We start from the raw sequence: 13,855 nt of genomic DNA, 5'->3' as shown, positions 1-13,855 counted from the left end.
CAGAGAAGTGGTGGAATCTCCGTCCTTGGAGGTTTTTAAGACCCAACTAGACCTGGGCTAGGATGATCTAGTTGGGGGTGGTTCTGCTTTGATCAGGGCGTTGGGATAGATGTGACCTCTCGAGGTCCCTTCCAACCCTAATTTTCTCTGATTCAATGATTTATGATTCACCCCTGTAGGCAAAGGAGTATGAAAAATGCTCATGGATCATGCTGGGGTGGTTGTGCACTGGATGGGGTTCCATTAGGGAGGATATCTGTAAGTGCAGACTAGACCTCTACATGGCAAATGCCCACTGGTAGAGCTGCCTGGGTGACACACTCTATCAGCTCCACCAGTGAGCTTTCCTTTTGCCCTACACCAATCCCAGTTCTTTTCCAGTAGCAGGTCACCTACATAGATGACGCAAAAGGCCACAATTCTGATCCATATTATCAGTACCTATGTTGGATGTCCCATTCCAGCATTCATTTCTCCTTCTTTTGTGACCCTCCACTTGTATAGCACTCAATATACAATATTCTTAAACTGGCTACCAGAGTACTATGTGCACAAGCTGTTTTCCTCTCCTTTTTGCTGCCTGCACTTTCTTTCTGCAGCCTGCTCTATGTCTCTGGCTTGTTCAGATTTTGGTCCATTTCAACAAACCTATGCCAACAATTCAAGGACATCCCAGAATGGTGTTAGATGCTTGCTGAGGCAACCCCTCTGTTAAGATGAATATTCAACCATTGTTTTTCTCTCTTGGGTTCTTCTGTGCAGTTTTTGCTTCTTCAGGCATTGTCACCGTGCCCAAATTACACGAGGAAAAATCTTCTTTAAGAAAAAACAAGACCGAGACAAGTGTTCACTAACTCTTTGCTTTTATACTTAGGCTTGAAAAGTAAATACACCCTGTTGTTAGCAATCAGAATATAACGGATTGAAATAATGGCAGAGTATATTTGGAGAAATGTAGCTGCATTGGCACTGCTGTGCTAAGTATATACACGTGTGGATTTGTTTATTGCATAAGCTCTCTCCTGGCTGGCAACACTATTTCTTCTGCCGTCTTTTTCTATCCAAAGCTTTGAGTTTCTCTTCTTCTGCTTTTGCACTGGCAAGAGGCACTTCATGCTTATCAAGATCATTAATCTAGCATGTAAAACACAGAGATCATAAAGGTGGTTTATTGCAGCACGGATGAGAACAAACAAGCTATTGAAAGAATCAGTAACCCAGAATTTACCTGTTTTATATGGCCAAAAACAGACCCATGTTAGGATGAGGACAGTTCAGCAGGAAAAGAAGTGATACTTAACACAGCAGCCCTGGGCTGAGCCATTTCAAAGGCAAGGGTGGTCTTATGTGATTCCTCTTTTCTAAGACTCAGTTGTACACAGAGCACTAATTTAGAGAGAGCTGGTTTTTAGATTCACTTCAGCAGTGTAGGATAAAGCTGCTGACAAACCAAACCAAAAATATAGGATCAAACAGTGAAGTAACCTCTATGACATCAATGCAAGTTCTGTAGATTTATGCCAACTGATAAAAGAACAGAAGCTGCCTTTTCAGGACTCATTTTAGGTTTTTGTTGGTACTATAGGCCTGATTCTGCCTTCACACGTTCTTGTGGGCAGATTCCATTTGTTCCCACGGAGTGGCTCATTTGCACATCTCAGATTAAGCTCCACAAAAATCTAGAGTTGGGACTGATCCGTGATGTGACCAGCTCCACTTTTCATTTCGGACCATTCTCTGGCTCTGGTGCTTTGTGTGGTCCAGTTATAAATGCCTATGATAAAGTTAGTGATAGCTTCTACCTGGGCAGATTTCCCTACAGCTGGAAGTTTTGCTGTGCCAATGATTTTTTCCTAAGAATCACCCTACAGAAAGTGTTCAATTTTATCCCACTGCACCTAGTGCTACTACATGGACTATTCTGAATGATTCCTCTCCCTTGGTGTGGGTCACATCTTTTGCTACCTTGTAGGGGGTACACAGGGCTGGACATTTCTACATTTTTTTTTATTCAGATAGTTCCCTTCTAAAACTGAAAAGTGCAGATTTGGATTTCTCTAGACAGGTCACTTATTAGCTTATAATTGTGTCAGAAGTGCACAATCTGATCAGCTCCTGGACAGACAGCAGTTGTAGAAGCTGTATAAAATGGTGTCATTAATTTAAAAAGAAAAAAAAATCAAGTTCTTTCAAGCAATGCTATTCTTCTTCCTTTAGAAAACCAGGTTTCTGTGTTCCCGCAGGAGCAAATGTCAGGTCTGGTTAAGGCTGTCATGTTTTAATACAGTAGGCCACAATGTACCTGATGTGATCAGTACTGACTCATCAGAACAAGAAAATCTAGTCATAACGTACCTGTCAGTTAACCTGAAGGAGTAGGGGGTCTTCTCAGACACCCAAAGCCCTGTAAATAGAGCTGAACCTCATAACACAGAGCATTTTAACTCCCCTGTTATTAAAGTCTTCAGACCTCTATTTAAATCTGACACTGTACCTTACTTCTGACCTACGTCACCCTCTGTTAACTTTGTTACTGGGCTTCTTGCAGACAGAGGATGTTGTTAATGCCCAATGCTAAGGTGATTTAATAACGGCTATGAAGAGAAATGATGATGAGAATGCAAATGAAACAGCTTGTTTAGACTTGAAATTCAGCAAAAGTAGTTATAAAGGTTATAAATTGGTCAGAAATAGCTCACCTTCACCTCTGAAACAATGGGAAAAATCAGCATGCAGAACAGGTTCCCCACATCAATCCTGCCATCATAGGATGTGGGATGGGAAAGGACTTACTGGGTCATTGAATCCAACCTCTTGCTGTCACAGCCAAACACATTTCATGATTTTTTTCATAAATTTGTCGGAGCTCATGTAAAAAAACTAAATGTTTTCATCCTGACTCCTGATGGAAAGGCTATTCCCAAACCTCACTCTTCATGCCTTCTGATTTCCAAAGTAAATTTATTCATGGCCACTTTGTGGCCATTAGTTCTTATGTCTGTATTGTCCTTGAGTTTAAACAGTTCTTCTCCCTGCCTACCCTCTTCCCCCGACCCCTGAGATATTCATAGAAAGTAATTACATCTCTCAGCTTCTATTTTGCTAGGCTGAAAACATCATGCTCTTTAGTCTCATGTCATTTCTCCTGATCATCCTAGTAGCCCTTCTCTGCATTGTTTTCCAGTTTGACATGAAGTTTTCTTGACCATAGATGACCACAACTGCATGTGGTAAAAATACCTTTCTAGGTGCATCCTTGTTTTAATAACTGCATCTTATTAGTAGCTCATAGACATTTTGTGATCGACTGATACATCCATATCTATCTCTGCCTCAGTTATTTCTGACTGATGAGCTCCTACTTTACAGCAGAAACACAAAATTTGGACTATTTAATTTCATCACCTATTACTCCAGTCCTCAAGGTTATCCAGTTCTTACTGAATGATATTGCAGTCCTCCTCCAGGTTGATGATGCCTTCTGACTTTGTCCTTAACACATCTCAGTAGTACACTCCTACCTTCTGTCTGTGCCATTGCTATCCGCCATCCTGTTTCCAGAGGATCCATCACTGCAGCACCTCAGCACAATACACGATCCTAGTGTGTGATATCATGTCTCCCTCTACTGGGTAGTTCCAGTGATAAAGCTACCAGCACCTACTACTCTCACAGCTAGAGAAATTCTCTTTTAGCTGTTACTGTACTTTGCTGCTTAAGGTCCCTGATCTAGTTCTTGCTAATCACTGTAACATCTATGTGTATAAGCAATCAGGGTTTGTTACTTTGTCTGTGGATTTTCCCATGAAGTCAATGAATCTAATTATGCCCTCAGTGAACACCTTATCTTACAACTGATTCAACCCGCTGATGCCAATGGGAACTTCGCCATGATGTAAGAAAGGACAGAATTAGATCTGGTAGCAGATTACACCTCTGATCTTCCTATCACACCTGTCTTTGCAGTCTTCTCTGGCTGGCTTCATCTCTGCACTGTAATCTGAATCCCCATGGTTCTGGAAAATCCTTTTTATACAGGGAGATTAAAAGGGAACTATATGGGAACCCCCTGGGGATCTTCCCTAGGTATCAGTAGGCAGCCTCCCCAAGGACTAATATTGATGCTTATACCTTTGTGCAGGAAGGGGCTTTGTCCTTGTCCATAGAAAAAAACTCTTCACTGACTATCTTCACTTTGTTTTCTTTGCTCTTTTTTGTATCTAGGTAATGGTCCTCCAAGGGAACAGTGCTGGAGACAAAAAATAAATAAATAAATAAAGGCACTTGTCACTGCATTTTTCATCTCTCCAGAGCACATGAGCTTCAGTAAGAAGATGGGCCTGAAGACATCAAGTCTAATGCAGAGGCAGCAGCAGAACCCAGAGCCCAATGGCTTAACCACAGAACCACTTTGAGATTTGATGCTGATTACTTTAGCATGTATATCCACCAAGGATTAGACAGGTCTTTATTTGAAAATGCCCCATGGGGAAGTCAAGGAGACAATGCAGTCTGGGGGAGGGGGACACGGAACAGGGGTCAGGACACTTCTTTTTCCCAGCTCTGCCACTGACTTGCCAAGTGACCTTGGGCTTTTCACATCATCACCCTGTGCATCTCCTTCCCATCCCCCTGTTTATATGCCTTGTCTACTTAGACAGCAGGTAAACTGGGGCAAGGACTATCTTTGAACCTGGACGCATGATAGTCACACCAACATCACTGATTTGGACTCAGAAGCAGACATATGATGCACTGTGGGGGCATCTAGATACTACCATAATAGCAATAATGACCCCAAGTCAATGCAACTAAATATACACCAGTTACTCCAGTGTGGTTGCTGTTGCACCAAGTAACATCCATTCTGGCTCTTGCCCACTCTCCCCTGTAAAAGTAAGAGATCATTCCCCACTGTTCTGATAGACGTACCTGGGCTTCACTAGAAAATCCAGCATTATTTTGTCCAGTAGGCGTTAAAGGGGTGGGGAAATGATGAAAGGTGATGGCTTGCCATGTTCCTAACGAAAAAACATGTTCCTTGGTGGAAATGACCAACAGGTTGATGCTGTTGGAATCATGTTTCTGAATAACCTCAGTCTTTAAGTGCGGCATTTACATTATTTAAAGCAAAGGCAAGCACGTGGTTCTCTGTGGCTACTCCGTGCAGGCTGTTCCATTACCAGCTATTTTTAATTCCCTTCAGTAACTAGCAGTGGCATGTGAATAAGGCCTGAAAATTTGAATGTTTGTTCTCTGCTGTGTTTGTTGGTGACTCACTGTGTTAGCCTGGGTCAGAGATTGGCAAACTACAGGCTGTGGGCCATACTCACCCTACCAAAGATCCCTCGGGCAGAGCTGTGTGATTTCAGCCCATTGCTCTGAAAAGTTTGCCAGCCTCTGGCTGTGGTGAACCTCCCTGAATTTCAGTTTCCATGTGTGAAATGGAGACAAGTCTGTCTGTCCATCTTTGAGACACCCTTTGAGATCCACGCTGCTAAGGGGTGCTGCTAGGAGTATGATGCTCTCTTCAGAGGGTTACTCATGAGAACTGAGCAGTGACGTGTGATTTTGTTATTAGACAGTGACCGAGCTGTGTATAGGGCAGGGGCTATTGTAGTTCCTGGGCTTGCTCAGCTTGAGGTTTGAAGAGCTGGCAGTGCTCACAGACAAAAGAATATTGGGGGGGAGAGAGAAAGGGGGGAAACACATCTAAGAGAACAACAACAGAATAAAACCAGTTAAATTTGGGGCTATCGAGCTTAGCAATTTCCTCTTAGAAATGCATTTTTCCCCCTAAGTAGCTCTTAACAGCCTTACTTGCCTCAAGGAAAAGCAGCATAGCTTTGCAAGAAACCCAATTTCCAAGGGGCTTCTATGGGGTGAAGTGAAGAGTGAAACTTCATTACACTAAACTGGGCTGATGGCTTTGTGTAATGGAGTGATGAGAAGAGTCCATTATGGAGTCCACCTATGATCAGACTCTCTTGTTAAGGGAGAGCACGTACCTGCAATTTCCTTGTACTATTTTCAGTCTGTTTCATTCTTATTTTGTGCCTTTTTTTAGTTGCTAAATCAATTCATAAGTCTTATTCCCCTCATGATCCCAGAAGACTTTCAGCATATTGGCAAAAAATTATACTTAAAACAGACCGTCTAGGTGAGATGGATCTTATCTACCTGGATAAGGGTTTCACTGGCATCCCAGAAGTGACCTATAAGCCGCACGCGGTTTGTATAAGTGAGCTGACTGTAGCTGCCTTTGCCTTTACCATAGTAGTAAAGCTATTAGTCACTCATGCTATACTTCATCTTGATCCAGCATGTTAAAATCAAGCTGGAACTTCGCCTCCTGCAAACTGCAGTACTACTTGTGATCAACACCTCTGTATCCATGATTGGGATGCAATGCTACAGGCAGTATGGACAGTTGTAGCTTGCCCAAGATCCATCTAAAGATGTGCTATAGATCTGCATATGGGGACAATCTTTCTGGGGTGAAATCATGAGGCCTTTTACATGGGTTAGAACTAGTGAAGATAATGTGAAGAGAGAAAGAGGGCAAAGCAGCAGAGAACCAGTACCTGGATTGTACACTCCCCGCAACATCCACACAGACTGGGACAGGCTGATCTCTGGAGTCAGGGTGAAGAGGGTTGAAGGGGCTGATTCACCTATGAACAAGGAAGTGACCACTTGGTCTAAACAAGACTTAAGTCACAGACAGAATAGAGCTGCAGTGTAATGCTTCAAAATAATGCATAGCTTTCATTCTGCTTACTACAATATAGTGAAGTACACAGCTGCTGAGTACTTGATATTACTGTGATCCATCTAGTTGCGTTTTGAGGCATCTGCAACAATGGCAACTCAGCATGTAGAAACAGGCTGTGCTATGAGGCAAAAGTACGAGGGACCACAGAGTGGCATTTGACATTGATAATGAAAACATGTTGAGGGAGACTCTATATTTCCTATGGATGTGTATCAGTCAAAGCTAGTGGCTACCAAGTAGCCTTGGCGTATAATAGCAGTGGTCCCCTTTGTACAAGTTGACAGTAGTAATTATTTCCATGTGAGGCATGAGCTTAGACCTCACTACTGTCCAGGTTAGAAGCTGGAGATGTCAGGCCAGGTCAGAAATTGCCTCTGGACTGCATGAAAAATTCAGTGATGCTGTTGCAATACAGACAACTGAGTTCACGTGTCAATTGTGTCCCTGCGCCAGATGCATGTCCTCTGAGAGGCAACCCAATTGGTCTGTGTTATGAGAACCTCACAAGAAGGATATTTTTGCCATCACCCATCCTGGAAGGCACCTGATGCATTCACTGCATGCTTTTATATAGGACAGATTGCGGAGAGCTGCAGCCCTGTGGCAGTTCAGTTCCAGCCAGAGTGGAAATGCTTCAGGTTTTATTTTTTCCACGACTTACCTCATTTTATCTTAGATTGTTCTTGATAAAACAAAATGAGATTTCTCATGGAAGGGGCATAAAGGGAATTACAGCTCTGGCAGCAGAAATTACTGTTCTCCAAGAAGACCCAGATGTCCAGCTGGTGAACTTGTGCCTTCGAGCCCTTTCCAGTCAAGAGTGAATGGCTTCAATTTCCAGTGCTCCTACTACCATGGCCTATTTCTTGAATGCTGATAGTATCTTGGGTGTAATGTAAAGAGATGCTTAGCCTTGGTGATTCTTGTCAACATAGCTACAGTTAAACTGATCCCCAGCTTAGTAGGTAGAATGAGATATTCCAGCCACAACACATTTAGAAGGGCTCTGGGATTTTGCTTTTGTCTTTGTTTGAAGCATGGGTGTAGGTGGGCCTACACCATGATACCTCCACACTGTAAAACCTCTAATTTCCCTCAAGCAATATTTTCTATTGCAACTGGCAGGTGTTTTATTGTTCTTGTCAAAATTTTTATTAACACCAGTGGTGGGTCTGTCTAGCGAACTGCACCGACTGTGCAAGCGATCATATCATGTGCTAGGGTAACTCTATTGGAGGAGATTAATGGGGATACAGCAAGCAGGGGGCCACTGGATCAGCAAGTCTGTGTACTCATTGTAAATAGCTGTCTGCTCCTTGCTCTCTGAGTATAGAGCAGAGGCTGTCCATTAGGATCAGGCAGGTGTACCTACTACAAGTCCTGGAGTCTGTGGAGCAATTAGTCATATGCATCTCATTTTCAAGGTTATTTATAATGTTGCCACCTTGAGCCAAAGCTGGAGGCACTGGGACTGAGAAGAAAGGCCACATAGGACTATGGGGCAGGAGTGCTGGGCTTGGGTCTCGGTGCTCCCACCAGCTTGTTCTCTGACTTTGGGCAAGCTACTTAATGATGGACCAGTTAGGGAAAGAAATTCTGCAGATAATGCTGACTTTTGGGTGAAAAAAAAATCTTGACTTTTTCAGCTAAAACCCAAAACATCAGATAGATTCAGTAATGCAGCTGGTGTGCACCACATCAGGCTCCCTTGTCTCAACAATGAGCGGCAATGCATCATGCAAGATGAACTCTAGCTGGGAAGCCTGGCCATAGAGGAGAAAGGGGAAAGATCCCTATTTAAGTGTTTTGGTTTCCAGCCAAAACCCCTAACCCTTGAAGTATATGGCGGGGTTTCTTGTTTTCTTGATGAAAAATCTAATTTTCTCCAGAAGCAGCAACTTTTCACAGAAACTTTCCTTTCCTTGAAAACCAAATTTTCCTTGAAAAAACTGCTTTTGTGGCCAACTCCCCTTAATTATCTCTTTACTCTTTGGTTTACCTATCTGCAGAATAGAGATAATGATCATTTCCCATCTGAGCAAAGCACTTTTAGCTCCATGAATGAAAAGCACCTTCTCAAGTGCTATAAATGTGAGGAAATCCTTTGTGCCATTTTGGACTCTTGCCATCTGGTGTTTCATGATCAAGAAATTGCTCTGTGGTTGCATACTATACATGATTTCTGCAGCTTTAATGTGCAAAGGTCACTGGGCTCTCTGGTCCTCTGAAGGTCTGGGCTGTTCCTGTCAGGTAATGCTTTCCAGGGAATAGGTCCACAAGACTAATTCCGTTCTGACCCTAGCATCTATGAACCTATGAAAACAAGCAGTGTTTTCTGGATCCCCCTGCAAGGTTGACAGTTTCCCCAAGAACACGTAAGAACAGACTGCTGCAACAAGGAAATTCATGTTGCAAGGAAAACAGAGCAGTGATCTCTGCAACACTGGCTTTATTCAAGTGACTTTAAATAGCATAGGATGTTGGTATTGGAGGGAGAGTTTCGCTTGGACATATATGAAGGTCTGTTAAAACTTCCGACAGCAGAAACAAAGCCCCAAATAACTTGCCCATGGACATGATTTACAGATGGCCTCCTTGTTCCCTCCATTACTTGCTTTAATTCAAAAGCATTTTAACTATTAGCAGAGTTCCAGTTTGTGTCACTGCACTCAATTATTCACAGCAATGGACAGAGACATTGACGGACTGCACAGGAATTAATGCAGTTTAAGATTGGGGGCTGCTGGCTTTCTGATAATTTATTACAGCTGATTATGCATACCAGCAGAAACTCGGGGACTTTACTTACAATAAATGTGCTGTACATAATCCATCACTACCTGAAACATAAACTAGATAACCCAGTCCCATACTCTCAGTGGGTTTTAAGGTGCTGTTGGTTCAGGGGACCTAGTCTTGCATTTTTTGTTTCATAACCTCTCCAGGAAAAAAAAGGTGACTGGTGCTGCTCTCAGTGCAGGAAAAGCACTACTGCAGTATTACAAGAGTGAATGCAAAAAAAATAGCAGAAAACTCCTAAAATAAGAAATACTCTTAAAACAGCAGAGCAGATCTCATAACTCAGCTATGTGTTGTCTTGAGCCCCTAGAATATGCTCTACTAAATGGGCCACGTTCTATCTAGGAAGCATAAGTCTTAGTTTTTCTTATTTTTCTTTGACAAAGCACTTGTGTATTCACCTTCCTCTCACTCCCATTCTCAAGCTCATTTCAACAAAGATATCGATCATTTGCTATGACTTTGCAGGAACACTGGTGAGGGGAGAGAGAGAAGTACAGAGGAGTCTTTAAATGTTTTATAAAGAGTTCAGCTACCTTCAACCTTCCCTGAAAACTCAGTGCCAGAGATTTGTCTTGCTGACCTCCACATTGACAGGTTTTCCCTTTCTTTGCCACTTTCTAGCAGTCCTTTTCTATGTCAAATGCATCCTATTAGACAGGTCTTCATCTCCTTTTCCTGCCCCGGCCCCGACCCCGGCCCATGCTGTTCACAATGGCAGGAACAGAGGAGAATGCAGCTGTGGCGTTTGCACGTTACTGAGGCACTGTCTGAACTCTGTATCACGGTTGTGCTTGTTGTTGTCGCTGTTTTTCAAAAAATATATTGCCAAATCCCTGGGAGATTCCAGATGGTGACTTCAGCCCTTGTTCTGCTCTTGTCCATGGCAGGACATCTTGATATTATTCTGTTCCTATAAAATGTGGCTCCTTTCCTTCTGTGAAGTCCCAGATCTCCAGCCTCTTCCATTTGACCATTTGGTGCGTCATTCCACAGCTGGCATTGGTGTCCATGTTCCTCTTTTCTCTAACGCCAACTCTGCCAACCTACCCATGGTCTATGTTTGGAAGGACAGTACTATTAGACTGAGCTCTGTCCGTCTCCCCCAGATCTTTAGATGGCTGTTAAAACCTATAGGTTCTCCCACTTCCAGCAAACCTATCCCTTCTTCTCCATCTTTGGCTAGGCCTTGTTTTTCTTGCACCTTAACTACTTGTACTACAAATCAGGCCTCTGCAGCTGGGCTGGAAGGGGCAATTTTGTGCTGCACTTTTAGGAATCATTCATGCTATAGATTAGTTCTTTCAAACCAGCAGCATGGAAGGTGAGAACTTACAAACAAGTAGCTAAACCCCAGTCATGTTTCTCAGCAAATATATGTAGGATCATGTTAAGGACTGGTAAGAAAGTGCTACATGGTGTCACAGGACGGGGACCCAGGAGCAGCCGTGATCTCTCCTGACGCCCCTACCGTGCCAAGTTGCCTGTCTAGCACCCTCGTTCTCGCCCGCCACGACTTTGATGGTTCTATAATGTTAATGGGAGGCTGCCTTTACTTGACCCCTTTGACCCGGTGCTCTTGCCCTTCTGGTCCCTGCTCTATACAAAATAGATTCTGGTGCCCCCCAACCCTATGGGAGTCGCGTGGCTCCTTCCACCCCTAATACCACGCCCCAAGCCTCTCAGTTGTTCTGGACATTATCTTGTCTATGCTCTTGCTCTCTAATCTTGTACTTGCCCTCACCGGGTGTCTATTCATACGCCTGCCCTCACTGGGCTCCTAATTCCTGTATTTGCCCTCACTGGGCATCTATTCGTATGCTTGCCCTCACCGGGCTCCTAATTCCTATACTTGCCCTCACCGGGGGTCTTAGTGTGCTCACCTCAGAGCACTCACCGCTCTCGGGGCTGTCCCGCACTCCCCACGCGCTCACCCCCACAGGGGCCTGTCTCGTATTCCCTGTGCTCACGTCACCTGCACTGGGGCTTCGTCTCCCGTGCTTCCCGCAGCCAGGTTGCCCGCACTAGGGCTTCGCCTCCCGGGATTGCGACGCCCGCGCTGGGCTTCGTCTCCCACGCTTCCCGCAGTCGGCGCTCAGGTGGCCATAGCCGTGCCTGGCCCCTTGACCCTCCCCAGGGGTCTTACATCCGACTTGGGCACTTCACAATTGGGCTCAGGCAGCCTCCACCTTACCTGGCCCTCAAGACCCCTTTCGTGGGACTGGGGTCAGTGCTCCCTGTACGTTGTACCCTCACTGGGCTTCTTGCTTGCATGCCCCTCCCTAGGGCTCTACTCGTGTTCACGCCCACGCTGGGGCCTGTCTCGCGCTGCACGACTCTGCCCCACTGGGGCCGGGGTCTGTACAAACCCCCAAACGCGGCACCCTCTCTGGTGCCAGGAACCCCCACTCTGTTGGGTAGCCCCCAGGAGGCCTCCTCCAACCCCTACAGCCTCACCCGGTCCTCCGGTGTTACACAAACAACCAAACAGAAAATACAAAGCCATAAGCCAACCAGCTGTAACACAAAATAAGCCTCCTGGCTATAACATAAATTCTGCGCCACCCTGGCTCTCCTTCATACCTCCCTGTCAGGGTTCTCTCCACCCCGTACCATCATGCAGGCGGTCAGGCTGCTCTGCCCTGCCCTGCCCAGCCCAGCTCTGCCCGGTTCGGCTCGGCTCGGCTCTACAGCAGAGCCCCCGCTGCTCAAGCTGTCAGAGGGGAACTGCCTGCTAGGCTTCAGCCTGGGCTGTTTATATACTCCAGGCCCTGCCCCCTCCTGGTCAGCTGACCAACTGTGGTTGCCCCAGCAGCAGCACCTGTATCCCTCCATAGGAGCAGGGCACCAGAGTGCCCCTGCAACACATGGTACTTCAGACCTCCAAATTGTCCCTTGTCTCCTTTCAGGATGCTCTGCAAGGAGAATGAATGTTTTTAACCATGGTACACAATGCTTCTTTACTTCCTCCCTTATCTTGGCCTTATCCTTCAGTCTGAGTTAAGATCACAGACAAGGCCCCATGATGTAAAACGACTTCCTGATCCTGTAGCCTTGCAGTCCCTCTCACAGAAAGACATTTTGTTATCAACATGCTACCGACAGTTTCCAAACATCAGCGTGCAGAAATGTGGGGAGCTCTGGAGTTCTTCTGAGTTGTCCTAGGGGTGTGTGAAATATTGCACTGTCTGAAAAACAGTAAAACCTTGCGACTGTGGATAACTCTGGAACAGAAATGTCTGCAAAAATACCCGAGTCTTATGCCTTGACTGTTTCCCCAAGCAGTACCCGGCTCTGATCTTAAAGATCTGTCCACATACATTCTTCCTCCTCTATTTTAACCTAATTTCACTCTCTAATCTTTCCTGTGCCCATCCTATCACCTTTAATTTAAGGCTTTTATGCTGTTCTATTTCCCTCCATAGCACGTGCAACATCACTTGTTACCTCTCAAACATCGAAGGGAAAGGGGTGTTCCCCCCAGAAATCACTCAGACCAGGAAGAGGAGAAGGGTCAACTTTATCCCGAGTTAAGGCCCCTGGATGGCCATAAGCATTTGGGTTAGAATGCTTTGGGTCCCTCTTAAAGGACCATGGTTTCCACCCAGGATTAATACAAAATAAAGAGCACTGGCTAGGAGAGGACTGAAGGGAGATTTGATGACAGTTTTCCAAGATGAAAAGCTTTTGGGGTCTCTATTATAGGAATTTTTTAAGAATAGGTTAGACAGAAATGTCTGGGTTAACTATACTAGACCCCTGGGTTTGAGCAAGTAGGACTAGCTGATCTTCTGAGGTCCCTCCCACTCCTCTCTTTCATGAAGTGTCTCATCTTTAACAGTGGTCAGTTCCAAACGCTTCAAAGGAAGATGCAAACCCCCATACAAGAACAGTTAGAGAATAACTTGCCCATAGGAAAAGTTCCTTTCTAAGCAGGATATCTTTATTCAAACGCTAACTAAAGTCAATGAGAATGTTGCTTGGATTAAAGACTGGGTAAAATATCTACCCCTAAATTTTAACACAGACAGAAATATAGGCTGTGGAGAGAGTGAGTAAGCACATGATCTGACCCTAGCAATGCCTTAGGAAACATGTAGTTGTTGAGGTTCAAATTCCTCAGCCTTTTAAAAAGCTTAAAAGCCCCTTTAACTGAACCACTAATGCTCAGCAATGAAAGTGTCAATTATCCTGGCAGAATCGACCTAGTACCCTGCAGCACGTCCCAGTACACAGCGTAGTCTGCATTTCCTGTCCAAGAGCAGTGAGTTTACAGTGCAA

The 13,855-nt window shown here is 44.7% G+C and overlaps 1 protein-coding gene across 1 annotated transcript in view; it reads right to left on the bottom strand.

Annotated features, from left to right (window-relative positions):
- Positions 1–1,035: 1,035 nt before the first annotated feature.
- Positions 1,036–13,855, bottom strand: part of FAM149C (family with sequence similarity 149 member C) — a 55,034-nt gene continuing 42,214 nt past the window's right edge. Inside the window, exons 14-15 of the mRNA XM_090021148.1 lie at positions 4,132–4,249; positions 1,036–1,134 (exon numbers count right to left, since the gene is read on the bottom strand). Of these exons, the coding sequence (XP_089877274.1) occupies positions 1,036–1,134; positions 4,132–4,249 (217 nt within the window). The remainder of the gene's footprint in view (positions 1,135–4,131; positions 4,250–13,855) is intronic.

Source organism: Crocodylus siamensis, chromosome 11 (assembly GCF_052110815.1).
Source record: "Crocodylus siamensis isolate JL-2025a chromosome 11, ASM5211081v1, whole genome shotgun sequence".
Taxonomy (NCBI): domain Eukaryota; kingdom Metazoa; phylum Chordata; order Crocodylia; family Crocodylidae; genus Crocodylus; species Crocodylus siamensis.
This window is presented reverse-complemented; position numbering and strand designations above follow the sequence as displayed.